Source organism: Mya arenaria, chromosome 14 (genome assembly GCF_026914265.1).
Source record: "Mya arenaria isolate MELC-2E11 chromosome 14, ASM2691426v1".
Lineage (NCBI taxonomy): Eukaryota > Metazoa > Mollusca > Bivalvia > Myida > Myidae > Mya > Mya arenaria.
Genome location: NC_069135.1, coordinates 23,067,313 through 23,083,749, shown reverse-complemented (window position 1 = coordinate 23,083,749; position 16,437 = coordinate 23,067,313). Strand labels below are relative to the sequence as shown.

The following is a 16,437-nucleotide window of genomic DNA, read 5'->3' as shown; positions in this document are numbered from 1 at the left end:
CCGATTTAAGTTGAAATTAAAAACAAAATTTCAAACTCCAATAGTTTTATTAATTGTTTTTGAACATCAATTTTACATATAAGTCCCCAGTGTGCAATTTCCTTAAAATCTATACCAAATTATAAGAATAATAATAAGATGTAAATTATTTTCCCTTTGTTATAATGTATTAACCGCCAGGTGGCGTTTACAAGCACGAATGTGTGCGCATATAAATGCAAAGACATTCAGCTTTGGAGAACCGATGCGTTAACATCGATTTAATTGATTGTAAAAAACTTACAAAAAATTGTTTGTGAGACTTCTATAATAAACATTGTTCAAAATGGTTTTGAAATTATTGATTTCTATAGGAGGTTATAGAATGGTATTCAGGGTTTTGATATTGGCTGTCATCATTTGTAATCAACTCCATTCAATGATTTGAAAATTCAAAATGGAACGGTTAAAGGAACATATTATAGATTGATGCAAAAGACTATGTTTTAATGTGAATGCATAATTATTTTACCCCTGCTTTACAAAGTAATGTTTGGGCTATATAGGAATCAGACACGTCGTCACGTCCGTCCGTCGGTCCGTGTGTCCGTCCGTCCCATTTTTGTCCGGTCCATATCTTTCTTATTCATGGTCGGATCTTAAAATGTTAAGCAGAAATCAACAACATACCATGACGTGTCGCGAACAAGACCCGTGTCCCTAGCTTCAATGTCAAGGTCACAGCAGTTCTGTATCAAATATGTTTTTCTATATAAGCCTAACTGATAGCAGTTCTTGTCCGGTCCATTGCCTTTTTTTGTTATACATGTATAATGTTGGAATTTAAATAACTTATCCAGAGTGACACCATATCATGAGGATATGTCACGTACAAGACCCGTGTCCGTACGTTTAAGGTCAAGGTTACAGCAATGCTCTGAACTTACTATGCTTTGCTTTATAAACGTTATTGATGTCAGTTCGTGTCCGAATCATAACAATCAATTGATGGTCGGATTTCAAAATTGTATGGCAGGAGTGACCACTATAGCATGAAGACGTGTTGCAGACAAGAACCATGTCTCAACCTTCAATTGTAAGGTCACAGCATGCTTCAGGGAACTGTGTATGTTTTACTATGTAAGCTTTACTGTTAATAGTACGTGTCCGGTCCATATCTTTCTCACTCATAGTCAGATAAAGGACATGGTTTTGGGGTTTGTTTTATCATTAAATTCTTATAAGTAAAACATGATGATGCAATAAATGAAGTAAAAATCATCAACCTGTATTCTGGCCCTTTAAAGATTATTTACAAACTGCACTTTTTTAGTTAACAAAGCGCAACCCGGGCGCATTTCTCCGGGTAAACCAATCGGGCGTGCAACGCTACTTGCACAAAGGTTGCACATATTCCATTTTGTCTTCAACTTGCAGACACACGTTAAAATATATTTGAAATTTAGCTCGTTGGACTAACTGGTATGTGCTCTTTTTTAGTTTCATCTTAAACCTTTTGGGTTTTAACAGTTTGCAGATGTAAAACGTTAAGTTTGTAGTATTTAACAAAACCTTTTTTTTTTAAACTGTATGATGTTTTAAGTTTCCATCGATATCATTATACAACGCGGGTGCATCTAACTGCATTTTCTTCTTATGCATATTTCTTTATATTTGCCAATACAAACACAATAGCAAAAGCATGCGTCAAATTCTATGATATTGTCTTTTTTTGTTAAGTTATTACAATGTCTTCATTGCCTTACTACTTCTGTACAGAGATAACTAACTTTCATTTTGCATGAATCGCTCGGCGCTAAGACGTCATTTGTTTACTTCATTATAAAATATTGCACCCTGCTTAGACACTCGCGACCATTTGACCAATTGTAAACGACATTTCGAATACGCTATTCCTTTACTCAGACAATGATTGACAAAAACAGATTCATAGCCTTAATTCTTTGTATTAAAGTTTTATATTTATTTATTTTTTAAAACATTGACCTGTGCACATATGAGGATTGAATTGCTGATTGAATAATTTAAACTTTTTTTTCGAAAAAATAAATAATTATTGTCAAGTATAATTAGTTCATGACTAATTATATTTGACTACGAGACTAACTAGATGCAAGAAGTGTTATATAATATTACCAATTTAAACAACGGCAGCACAGACATTGTGCCGATTTACGAGCATTCGTAAATTTGCCTTGTTAAACCAATCTTGATTTTCAGAAAATCTATCTATAGCACTGCGGCTAAGATACAATATTAGGTATAACAAAATCAATATCTATGCCATTCTATGGGTTTATTTCACTCTTTGGATGTATCTCATTTTACATATTTTATTGGAATTCAATAGATCCAATCATGCACAGTAGATAAGTCAATACCTTTAAGGTACATAATTCGTTAGGGCCACCGCCTGTGAATGTGTTAATCTGAAACTCGATATTCGACAGTAAGATTATGAAAACGCGAAATCGATACAGGACGATGATGAAAAACGCTAAATCGCAACAGTTCGATATATAAAACGCGACAGTACGATAACGAAAAAGCGACAGTACGTTGATGAAAATGCGACAGTACGATAACGAAAACGCTGCAGTACGTTGATGAAAACGCGACAGTACGATAACGAAAAAGCGACAGTACGATAACGAAAACGCGACAGTACGTTGATGAAAACGCGACAATACGATAACGAAAACGCGATACATTATTACGACACGGTACGATGATGATAATTAGATACTATCGTGTTTTCACCATCGTACTGTCGTGTTTTCACCATCGTGGTCTCGAGATATCGCGTTGTTCGTTATCATAGTATCGTACTATTCGTTATTATAATAACTTTATTTAAAGAAGGTAACACATTAAGACATAGGCATCATATTATAAATAAACATAACACACGTCTTATTTACAATGCGGCCTTCTGAAAGAACGCACACGCACACGCAGACGCACACGCACACACACACACACACACACACACACACACACTAAAAAAGATGTGATGGAAACATTCTCAAAACACAAATGAGAAAACACATTTCAGTACCGCAAAAATACATATTGTTAAAAAGCATTATTACATTTTTGTCATCATAGCCTATAACTAGAATAAATGATCGTTTTGACATGAAAACATGCTTAGAATGGAATTGTAAGCAAAAATTTATGTCATTTCAGAAAGGTACGTATTAAAATGTAAAACGAAAACATAAAGAAACATGAATATAATTATCATCTTACTATCGCGTTATCATAATCGTACTGTCGCGTTATCACAATCGTACTGTCGCTTGTACTGTCGCGTTATCACACTCGTACTGTCGCTCGTACTGTCACGTTATCACCATCGAACTGTCGCGTTATCATCATCGTACAGTCGCGTTATCATCATCATCACACATTCCTCTTCTTTTCTTTGTTGACATTCAAATATGCAACTTATGACGGTCGAACATATGTTAAACGCTTAAATTCACCTCAAAACAAAGTGTTTTTTTAATTTATTGCAAAAGGGTGATTGTCCATCGTCCATCTTCGTCTGTTCATCGTTAGCATTTACCTTATATCAATTTTTCCCTCCACACCACTGCGACAATTTCAACCAAATTCACAAGAATGTTCCTTGGGTGGTCCTCATCCAGATTCCTTCAATAAAAGTGGTTCCATGCAGAACTCTAGTTGCTATGGCAAACACTTTGAATGACTTCTTTTCCGAAACAACTGCCCCGATTTCAAAATGATTTCACAGAAATGTTATTTGTGTACGCTGGTATCAAATTTCTTTACTCAATGGAGTTTCGTGAAAAAACATGGTCGCCAGGGGGCGGGCCCATTATATGTCTCTGTATGGAAAACAGTGAAAATTTTCCTTCTCAGAATCGCGTGACCGATTTTAAAATAATCACAGAAATGTTCTTTGGTCTGTCAAATTCCTTCACCACAAGTAGATTCATATAAAAACCATTGCCACAAAGACAGGCTACTTTTCACTATATGTCTATACATGGAAAACGTTGCAAATCTTGTCTTCAGAACTATATGACCGAATTCAAAATTATTTCACAGAAACGTTTTTAATGTGACCCTCTGTCAAATTCATTCACCCAGTGGTGATTAAAATAAACCACGGCCGCATGCCTAGTTTTCACGATTTGTCTGTACGGAAAACTTTGAAAATATTCGCTTCAGAAACCACTGGCCTTATTACGAAATATTTTCACAGAAATGTCCCTTAGGTCACCCTCTTATCATTTTTTTATTTTCTATATAAATATGTTTTTGTTTTTGTTTTAAATAAAGAAGATAATAACTTCAAACGTCATTAATCTAATTTATTGAACTTATAATGTAGGAGTTAAGGCCCTTGATATATATTTAAACTAATACATATTTTTTTACGTTTTTATATGCCCTTTTAAAAAAACAACGGGACGGAAAACAAGCATTTATCCACTCAACACCAAATTTGGTCGGAATGTGAATGGGTATGTAACCTTGGACGAGTTGATAACTAGCCAAGATGATGTTGTCATTCAGAAGTTATTGCCCTTGAATTTTAGAAAATCTGGAGTATAATTATTATAGAAATAGAAAGAGTTACATCGTGCGATAAGACCTCGATTTGTAGTTATAAAAATCGGGTCTAAAGACAAATTGTACAGTTATCGCCATGACGCAAAAAAATAATGCAGCTGCATGTTTACAATCTTTTAAAGGTTTTCGCAGAAAAAAGGATGAATCCAACACAGTTAGGGATTCTGCTAATTATAACAGCAGCATTACACTTTTGCAACGCACAAGTTGACGAACGCCCCGTTATCTTACCAGCCCCAGTTCGCGGCATTGATTGTATCTGTGACTACAGTGCAAACCCTTGTCGCTGCAAGTTTGAAGTTGAACATCTTTTGACGATGATATACAAAGAGGGTGGTAATACATATCTTGCTAAACCGTCTGAAGGAAAACTGCAGGCCAACAATAAAACCCTGAATTCCAGTCAGGCTGAAAGAGTGATTACAGCAGATGGAGAAGGTTCAAGACTAGTTATTGGAATCAACGGAAAGTTTCCTGGCCCGATGATTGATGCGTATGAGAATCAAGAAATAGAGATAACTGTGGTCAACAAATTCCATACGGACAGTGTTACGATTCATTTCCACGGTCTCCATCAAGTCGGACGTCCATCGATGGACTGAGTAGCTTTCGTCTCACAATGCCCCATTCTTCCCGGACAAACTTTTGTGTACAAGATCAAAGCAAGCCCTCCTGGAACAAGTTATTATCACGCTCATATCGGGGACCAGAGAAGCATGGGCTTGTATGGGCCTCTTGTTATAAGGAAACCCCAAAGCGCTGATCAATTCTTTGGAGATATAATCGTTACTCTCCAAGACTGGAATCATGACATGGATTCCGAAACAGCATATCAACGAATGATAACCGAACAGTTTGCCAGTGCAGGAAATAAGCTCCTTCCAACGTTTTCAGTAGACAATGCTAAATTTAGCAGGTTTGCATTTCATTCTGGTCTTGTAAATGGTAAAGGAAGGTATTGGTCAACGAATTCTACACACAACGGAGCGCCCCTTGAAAGATTCATTGTTCGGAAAGGACAAAAGTTTAGGTACAGAATTATTGGCGCTCAAACACTCTATCCAATGAGAGTGTTCATACAAGAACAAACTCTTTCACTTAGGACGTCAGACTGTTATAATCTTAAGCCAATAGAAGTTCAGTCAATAATTGTACATCCGGGTGAACGGTACGATTTCACGTTTAGTTTTGGCAGTGCTTCAAGAAAAGAATACCTTTTGGTTGCGGAAACTATTGAAACTCGCGATAGTCACAATAGCTACCATGCGGCTGAAGCAGTAATTGAAATTGAGGACTTTGAGGGACCACGCAACAATAACCCCACGAACAACCAGACGGAAAAAGCATGCACTATTGGTGCAAAATGCGCTGTTTTTAATTGTCCATACGGTAGTCCGGGTACAGATATTCGAAACTGCCTCAACTTTAACCACGTCACAAACACAGAGCCTAACAGAGATCCTTCCAGTATTATGAGCATTGACGAAGAATACTTCTTCAACTTTGCTTTTCCCGGGAGGGGCTATACACCAGGGTCAGTAAATGGTCGAGAATTTGTGTCCCCTGTATCTCCAGTTTTAACACAGCCTGACTCACTGAAGACACAATGCGATGAAAATGACTGTACCAATGACATTTGCAAGTAAGTTTTATACTAGCAATTCCATTCACAGATAGTATAACATGTATATAATCTAGGTTATTACAGAGTATTATCTGAAAATGATGTTCGCAATAGTTTGTGTAAAATCTTAAAATAACCATTTAAGGGATGACGATCTCAGGGTAAAAATTGTGATAATCATGTATTCTTTTCATGTTAAATGACAACATAACAAAAATAAGTTAAACAGTAAGATTTTTGTAACAAGGAAATGTATTGAAACATGTATTTACAATTTTCGGTTTAAATTATTAAATCAATCTTTTCAAGGTGCACATATATCGTTGATCTACCAAAGGACAAGGTTATTCAGCTGATCTTTACTAACCTTGGCACTGGGTCGGGTTGGTCCCATCCTGTCCATTTACATGGTCATTCTTTCTTCGTAATGAAAATGGGGTTCGGTAAGCATCTTTTGATTTATCGATATATTTACAAACAGCTGATATCGTTAGTTTTGCCGTGTGATTGCGGATTAATTGACTCTTATATCTCAAGGTTTAATAGGACAATTTATTGGTTCAGTGTAAGATCATAGTATATTTCACAAATGGGGTGGAGGTGAAATATATTGCGATCTTACATTGAAACAAACATATTTTTTTCTTACATAAGTTTTGTAGTTTTTCATAAAAACGGACCAAACTATGTTCTTCCCTTAAATTTAGACAACATTTCAACTACATGTATTCAGCAATATGGTTATTAGCAACGAACAATACAATAACTGTTCTCTAAAGGTGCATACGATGAAACGAACGGGCGTCTCATAAACGATACTGCAGACATCATGTGTACAGATTTGAACAACTTTTGCACGGATATGCGATGGACCAATTCTTCTTGGACAGGTGGAAACATTCCTGACCTGAATAACGATCCTCCCCAAAAGGATACCATAGTCGTGCCGACCGGTAAGAGGATTGCTTTACTTCGCAGATACAATGATCTAGCATATTTGACGGATACAATGATTATTCAGAATAAGCTTGTCGTGAATGTTATATTAGTGGAAATCATGTCATATATTAATTTTCATCCGAATTCATCAGACCAAAAAAGTTGTTTAAATAAAACCGCGGTTGCCTTGAAAAAAAATAAACAAGAGAAAAACAAATCGGTCATTTATATTCATCTTATTTCTTTAATACTTATTACATTTGTTCAAATTGTCAATAAAAATGAATATCATTTAAAACAATTATAAGTGTGTGTTTGCCATTGGCTAAGCACATAGAAACACGTAACAAGGCACAAGTATTTCTTTTAGGAAAGGATTTTTATCTGTCTGAATTCAACATTGACGCCAACTGTCACAGGTGTTATATCTACAGCTTAAAAACGATTTTGGATGTTGTTGTTGTTTTATCAAGTAATCTTGCGAATGCTATTCGGAGTAGGTCAACCAAGCACTGCCAATATTCCCGTTCATAATCGGTGTAATGAAATATAAGGGTCCACAGATAATCTACTATAAATGAGAGTCAAGAGGGGGTTCAATGTAAATTATTTTTGCGGATTTTAAGTGAGGGACATGTGCAGTGTGGAACAAAATGGCGGATTCTTTTGGTGTTTTTTAAGGATATTTTAACCTGGTAAGTAGGATTATATCACTGTTGTCATAATATATATACGCCTACACGGAGGCCATACGTTTTACCCTATGTTTTGAGAGGCCTTAAGTTGAAATTTATTGAATGTATGAGCTGAAAGATTGGTTTTTAACAAAGTGAAAATAGAAGGTTGGTTGAGTTGAAACAGTGTTTTTAGTCAAAATATACCGTTCTTGTAAGACCTATTTTAGCTAAATTATTTTGAAGTTTTTGCATTTATTTCTTTACGGCGGCTTGTGCACTTAATATTGGTACATTATGGCCATTTTTATGTTTAAACACCTTAAATTCAATAACATTTTAGTTAAAGCCTCTAGAAACAAACGGGCTTTCGGACAGGCGTATTTATATTACGATAACAATGAAATGAACTTACTTACAAGGTCAAAGTATCCTTCGAAAATACTTAAATACCCCCAAAAACCGCCATTTCGTTCCGCACATGTCCCTAACTTAAAATTCTGCCAAAAAAACCCCGTTGGACTCCCTGGTATATATTTTGACGTTGTACAGAAAATGTCTCGTTCGGACTGCACCCTCAATTTTGGCGCTTCTATGTTCTTAAAAACGTTAAACATACGCACTATTATATACATAAACGCCATTAATTTGACCTTTTCTTTAGGCGGTTACGTTGTTGTTCGGATAGTAACAAACAACCCTGGTATGTGGTTCCTCCATTGTCACATCGACCTCCACAACACTAATGGAATGGGCATGGTTATCAATTCCGGACAAGGGTCGCATCCAGCAACACCTGAAGGATTTCCGACATGTGGCAACTTTCTGAACGATGGAGAATCGGATGATGGTGAGATATACTTATATTTACACTAAACTTGTGATTTTTCAAATGGGTACCAGTTTGTAAAACCGCGTGTTGTACTGTGATATAAGCTGTTAATGTTGTCGATTTTTTTTATGATATTCCGAACATGTGAATGTATGCGGTGGTTACATACAAATGTGCATATACGTATTTATTTCTTCGGCAGTTCATTGACAAAAAACGGTGGATTAAATTCTGAACAACTCAGTTTAAAACAGTGAGTTTATTGAAATATAATTTTACTGTTTCACTCATTTGAGCTCGCTTTCTCTGTAAAAAAAAAGAACAAAAACGTAATCCGGTTCTGTTAGAAAAAATGAATGACGTTGTTTCCGTAATAACGTCGTTTGGCTTAAATTTGGCGCGATTTTACGAATACAAATCAATTAATTAGTATTTTTGATGAATAATAAGCATTGGATAAAGAAAAAAAAGACTGCTGCAGTGTAAGATAACAACATATTTCACTTCGAACATCAACAACCAATAGTTTACTCCATGCAAAGCCACTCATGAAATATAGCTTTTATTGCTCTATCGGTGAAATATATTACTATCTTACACTGAAAGAAACAATTATCCTTTACATCAATACGCGTAATTGAAATAAATTTGAAGTATGCATTAGGCAAAGTTTAACGCATCACTTTAGGTTTTATTGATTGCGTAAAGACGTACAAGGGTTTGCGAATTTATTTCATTGGCTAAAACAAATGTTGTTGTAACTTGAGGCCACAACCCATTTGTTCTCTTTGTCATATATTTGTAAATGTATGTATACTGTATTCAGGGGAGATAACTAAAACAATGTATGACAGGAGTATTGTTCTTAAATAATACACTCTCTCTCTTATTGCTATTTATCTAAAGTTTAAGTTTCATTTCAATCTATATAGTATTTGCCAAGATATGCCCCGGAAAAGTACCCAGTTTTGAAATGGATCAGGTAAAGGGGAGATAACTAACAAATATGCAGGCATGATAATAGTTCGTGTGGATTGCTCTTTCTACCATTGCTATATAACTATATTTGAAGTTGCATTTCATTCCCTTTACAATGTTCCAAGATATGGCCCGGACAAGCACCAATTATGAAACAATGATTGAGATGAGATTAACTTAATTATATGTACGATGATAGTATTACGGTTTTTGAACGCTTCACTTTCTCTCGTTACCATCTATCCACATACCAAGTTTTATTTAATCCAATCTGTAGTTTTGAAGTTATACTCCGAACAAGAAAATTATGACCCGGACGAGCACCGATAATAAAAAAATGATTCAGGGGAGAAAAGTGTTAACACATGCATGGTAGGAGTATGGTTCTTGTGCACTGCACTTCGCCGTATTGCCATCTGTCTAGTAACCAAATCTTATTTTCACCCCATTAGTAGTTTTGAAATTAATCTCCGGCCAAGGGCCCCTTCGGGGGCATAAAAATATCACCGTTGTTAAATTTCATTTATTATTTTTTGGATATTTTATCTTTTAGTCCTACATGAAATGCGATTTGCAATATGTAAAAACCTTTTTTTCACAAGCGTAATTCAAAACAACATAATTTTAAGTAGGAATCATAAATAAGATTGAAAGTAAAAGAAGCGGGTAAAAATGAAGTTCGTAAATTTCTACCAAATGGATGCATTTACCATCGATTTAAAACTGTGCGAACGTTTTTTTGTTTTTTAAATGGTGTAAGATCTGGTCCCAAAGTCCCTTATAACAGGATAAAACTAAGCTGACATTTGTTTTCTATAATTTGCGTAATTTACTTCATTAAGAGTATTTAGACTTTAAACAGGAACTATCTTTATGATTATCACTATAAACCACTTTTCATTTATCAAAACCAATGTGTAAGCATGTATTATTGCTTATTGAGATAAGCCTCTTGAGCCTGTTAAGCTTAAAAATGGATCGAGAAATTGAGGCCAGTCCTCTGAATAATCATAATCTTGAGTGAAGAAGTAAGATGAATATATCAATTCAAACTGCATTGAATGCTTTAGAACTTTGGCTGGGTGTACTGATATGGCACTTTCGATAAATATTAAGCGTATAGTTTCATTAAAGATTTCTAAAAACAAACATACAATTCCACAAATAAATGTACATGTATTCGTATAAATTGTTGTATTTCCTAAGGTATTTTGTTACAATAAAGAAAATAAGTATATGGTGACAGTATGACTTCTTTTTCTTTTGTCACACGAATTTTGTTTTATCTCATGACTATAATTTGATGTACCGTTTATTTCAGAAACGAGTACATCACTCCCTGTATGGTATATAGGAGTTATGATTGCACTCGGAGTTGTTTGCTTCATATTGATCGTCTGTATCATTTACCGCGAAGTAATGGGGCGGCGTAAGGAGCGGTATTTGGTTAGAGAATGAAATTGGCAATTTGTTAACATTTATATGCTTTATTAATCAACTCAACTCAACTATACTTTATTGTAAATAAAGGCCTCCGGCCCAGAATACAACATAACATTGTATATAGTATATAATTGAAACAGTGCACCCTTGATTTTTGATTATCTATCGGTTTTCAATAGCAATCATTATTTTTGACACATAGTATGCTACTTGCTTTAAAGTGTATTCATCTTTGGTACTTATAAGGTTAATAAATGTTCACTGATATGTCTGACCATTCAACCAATTAAAAAGGTAATTTGTTCTTATTTCCCCGTATTGAGGACACTCAAAAAAGGCATGACTCATTTTCAATGATCTGTACGTTCAGACGTGTGAGACAATAAAAACAGATGCGATCTTTACGCTGAACATTATAATGTCTGCCTAATTCTATTTTTAGTTTATGGTTAGAGCATCTAAATCGCGTTAGTGATCGTCTTATCTGAAATGGTATTTCAATGAATAAGTACTTTTAAGGATTCAATAACGATTTAAAGCATTTATAAGTATCGCAGCGCGAAGAGCTATCGATATCGTTATGCCAACTTTGCGCCATACAGTCTGTAACGCGCTGTTTGAATGAATGTAAAAACATGGTCATGTCCCCGATATCTTGTGCAACCCAAACATACCCAAACCCAAACCTAAACAGCAAATCTTTAATACAAGTTGCCCATGTTCGTATTCCAATGTCGTCTAAGGTTTTCAGTTTACTGGAAATCTATGGTTTGGCATTTGCAGCATTGTACACCAATATTTAATACATTTATAATAATATATAGTGCAAAGTGGAAGACGTCCGCATTCACCCAATACCATGCTATTATTTATACAAGAATTAACACCCAAAAAGTATCTGCAGAACTCTACATGTGATCGTTCAATTATTTCACTGTGTTCATAGCCCCATATTTCAGACCCAAAGGTGAGTATTGGGGTGACCATGCTATCAAACAATTTAAAAATATCGGAATTGGTAAAATATCCAAATGGGTTTTGGTATTGTCTGATAGAGAGGCTAGCATTGCGAGCCTGTGATGCCAATTTTGTTTTATCTGCGGTCCATGATAATTTTGGTGTAAATAATAAACCAATGTATTTATAAATTGACACAGTATTGACTTCTTCACCGTTTAAAACCATTTCTCGTAATTGCGCAATGACCCCACATTCCTAAAGACAATAATTTCTGTCTTTTTAGGTTTACTTGCATGCCGGTATCATGGCAAACACTTGAATTTGCATTGAGTTGTGATTGAAGGTTATTTGCTGTATCCGTACAGTTCGCTATATCGTCAACATACATGAGACCAGGGGCGGATCCAGGAATCAACGTTAGAGGGGGCGTAGCTTAGGGGCGCAACCTTTTGACATGCACCCCTCCCTCTGAACCGAAAGTGTATGGCATAAACTGTTTGCATATGGATTGGGGGTTAAGAAATCAAGGAAAATTAACAATTTGTAGTTGGAAATGGTGCATTATGGGCGTATTTTATTATTTTTTATCTCCTAAATTGACATAAAAAGTAAACTTTGACGATTTTAGAGGGGGCGCGCGCCGGATGCGCCCCCTCTAAATCCGCTAGTGGAGACAGTAAATATCTGGAATATTATTGGTAATAAAAATGCCATTCCTGCATTTTCTCTTATATATGCAACTAAATCATTAATACAAAGAGAAAATATTATCGGAGAATTCAAATCACCTTGTCTAGTGCCTATATTACATATAAATCCTTGAGTAATAGTATTTCTGTCAATTTTAACATGTGCACTACTAGTTTCGAATACATGGATGTCAGTACCACTTATAATTTCCCATTCATACCTTTCCCTGCCAAACTAGAGAACAACTTAAAGTGTACTAATGAATCAAACGCCTTTTTAAAATCGACGTAAAGAACATAGAAACGACCACGTGGCATTGTAATATACTTTTGAACCATACTTTGTAGGCAAAATAAGTTATCCACGACCGAATACCTGACCTTAAAACAATCTCTTACAATACATTCCATTCATGTATTGTTTAATTCGTTGTAATAAAGTGATAAATCGTAATTTACATTTCGTTTTCCATCTTTCTTGAATAGGCATTGTCTGTATCTGGCTAGCAAATGTTCCAAACCGCTATGTGTCTAACGCCAAACGTCAAACCGCAATACGCTTAACTGGATTTCAATTACGAAACTAAACATGTAAATGTCAACTTATCACTGAAATGTTACGTCGTTTGATTCGAAATTGTCTTCATATATTGCAAATCGGAATGTGTCTATTGCTTAAGTTCAAACCGTGATACGATATAACTAGAATTTGATTACGAAACTGAAGATGAGCTTGTCAATGCTAGCTCCAACTAATCACGGAAAAGTTACTTCCCCTTACTTTGAAAATGCCATTTGTTCTATGGTGGAAATCACAGGCATCTGGCTTATTGTGTTCCTAAAATACCGCTAACGTCAAGTCAGCAGCCAATAGCTAGCAGCCAATAAGTGTTTGCGTTGACTTACAGAAATAGATACGACGAAATAGAGAAATTGCCAAATACATTAAGTCAGCAGCCAATAAGGAATTTAATCATAACCGTTATAAATTTTGCACTGAAAATTCTTGAAATGCACCAGATTGTGGAAGTAAAAGGAAACATAAAACAGATGTATTGGTGAACGCTGAATAAGAATTGGACGTAATTCAGTTTAATGCAATCAATAAAATGATGAAAGAATATCGATTAAAGAAGTAATAAGACCACAAGTCTGGATTGATATCAATAACATCGATCGCTGTATAAATGTATTTGTAACCATTGAACGAGGTCAGGACGTTCTGTATACTGCAATAAATGTAATATTAAATGAATATTAATGAAAAATTAAATAAACATACATAATCAATAACTGCTTTGATGTACAAGCCAACACAGCCTAACCAATTGACACCAAACATCACGGAATTTGGGTGGCTGTTACGACCAGAAGGAGGCGATGTGACGCCCCAAGACCAGGTACAAGCATGTAGGGGGACATCCAGGGCTATCACCTAGCACCGCCTAATAACTTCCATCTTGGGGTGAGCTTGACCAAAATTGACCCCCAACGTCCAGGACCCCCTATTTGGGTAAAACAAGCACACTGACCTACTTTGGGTGGCTGATACGACCGGAAGGAGGCGATGTGACGCCCCAAGACCGGGTACTGGCATGTAGGAGACATCCAGGGCTATCATCAAGCACCGCCCAATAACTTCCATCTTGGGGTGACTTTGACCAAAATTGACCCCCAACGTCCAGGACCACCTATTTGGGTAAAACAAGCACATGGACCTACTTTGGGTGGCTGTTACAACAAGAAGGAGGCGATATGACGCCCCTAGACCGGGTACTGGCATGTAGGAGACATCCAGGGCTTTCACCTAGCACCGCCCAATAACTTCCATCTTGGGGTGAGCTTGACCACAATTGACCCCCCAACGTCCAGGACCAAATATTTGGGTAAAGCAAGCACACTCACCTAATTTGGGTTGATGGAACGACCAGAAGGAGGCGATGTGACGCCCAAGACCTGGTACGGACATGAAGGTGACATCCAGGGCTATCACCTAGCACCGCTCCATAACTTCCATCTTGGGATGAGTATGACCAAAATCGACACCCAACGTCTAGGACCACCTATTTGGGTGAAACAAGCACACTGACCTACTTTGGGTGGCTGCTACGACAAGAAGGAGGCAATTTGACGCACTAAGACCGAGTACTGGCATGAAGGGGACATCCAGGGCTATCACCTAGCACCGCCCAATAACTTCCATCTTGGGGTGAGTTTGACCAAAACCGACCCCAACGTCCAGGACCCCCTATTTGGGTAAAAGAAGCGCACTGACCTACTTTGGGTTGATATAACGACCAGAAGGAGGCAATTTGACGCCCCAAGACCGAGTACTGGCATGAAGGGGACATCCAGAGCTATCACCTAGCACCGCCCAATAACCTCCATTTTGGGGGTGAGCTTGACCAAAATCGACACCCAACGTCCAGAACCCCCAATTTGGGTAAATCAAGCACACTGACCTACTTTGGGTTGATATAACGACCAGAAGGAGGCGAAGTGACGCCCCAAGACCGGGTACTGACATGAAGGTGACATCCAGGGCTATCACCTAGCACCGCTCCATAACTTCCATCTTGGGATGAGTATGACCAAAATCGACACCCAACGTCTAGGACCACCTATTTGGGTGAAACAAGCACACTGACCTACTTTGGGTGGCTGCTACGACAAGAAGGAGGCAATTTGACGCACTAAGACCGAGTACTGGCATGAAGGGAACATCCAGGGCTATCACCTAGCACCGCCCAATAACTTCCATCTTGGGGTGAGTTTGACCAAAATCGACCCCAACGTCCAGGACCCCCTATTTGGGTAAAAGAAGCACACTGACCTACTTTGGGTTGATATAACGACCAGAAGGAGGCAATTTGACGCCCCAAGACCGAGTACTGGCATGGAGGGGAAATCCAGAGCTATCACCTAGCACCGCCCAATAACTTCCATTTTGGGGGTGAGCTTGACCAAAATCGACACCCAACGTCCAGAACCCCCAATTTGGGTAAATCAAGCACACTGACCTACTTTGGGTTGATATAACGACCAGAAGGAGGCGAAGTGACGCCCCAAGACCGGGTACTGACATGAAGGTAACATCAAGGGCTATCACCTAGCACCGCTCAATAACTTCCATCTTGGGATGAGCTTGGGGGTCGATTTTGGTCAAACTCACCCCAAGATGGAAGTTATTGGGCGGTGCTAGGTGATAGCCCTGGATGTCCCCTTCATGCCAGTACTCGGTCTTGGGGCGTCAAATTTCCTCCTTCTGGTCGTAACAGCCACACAAAAAGGTGGTCCTGGACGTTGGGGGTCGATTTTGGTCAAGCTCATCCCAAGATAGAAGTTATTGAGCGTTGCTTGGTGATAGCCCTAGATGTCCCTTTTATGCCAGTACTCCGTCTTGGGGCGTCACATCGCCTCCTTCTTGTCGTTCCAGCAACCCAAAGTAGGCCAGTGTGCTTTGTTTACCCAAATAGGGATTCCTAGACGTTGGGGCGATTTTGGTCAAGCTCACCCCAAGATGGAAGTTATTGGGCGGTGCTAGTTGATAGCCCTACATGTCCCCTTCATGCCAGAACTCGGTCTTGGGGCGTCATATTGCCTCCATCTGGTCGTTCCAGCAACCCAGAGTATGTCAGTGTGCTTTGTTTCACCCAAATAGCGGGTCCTGGACGTTGGGTGTCGATTTTGGTC

At 37.6% G+C, this 16,437-nt stretch overlaps 1 protein-coding gene across 1 annotated transcript; it reads left to right on the top strand.

Annotated features, from left to right (window-relative positions):
* The first annotated feature begins 1,355 nt into the window (after positions 1 to 1,355).
* On the top strand, positions 1,356 to 13,043 carry LOC128216739 (uncharacterized). Its single transcript, XM_052923395.1, is given in 6 exon segments — positions 1,356 to 1,461; positions 4,728 to 6,247; positions 6,539 to 6,672; positions 7,009 to 7,182; positions 8,507 to 8,692; positions 10,974 to 13,043. Coding segments are annotated over 5 exon segments (2,133 nt in total). The 5' UTR covers positions 1,356 to 1,461; positions 4,728 to 4,745; the 3' UTR covers positions 11,111 to 13,043.
* Positions 13,044 to 16,437: the final 3,394 nt, after the last annotated feature.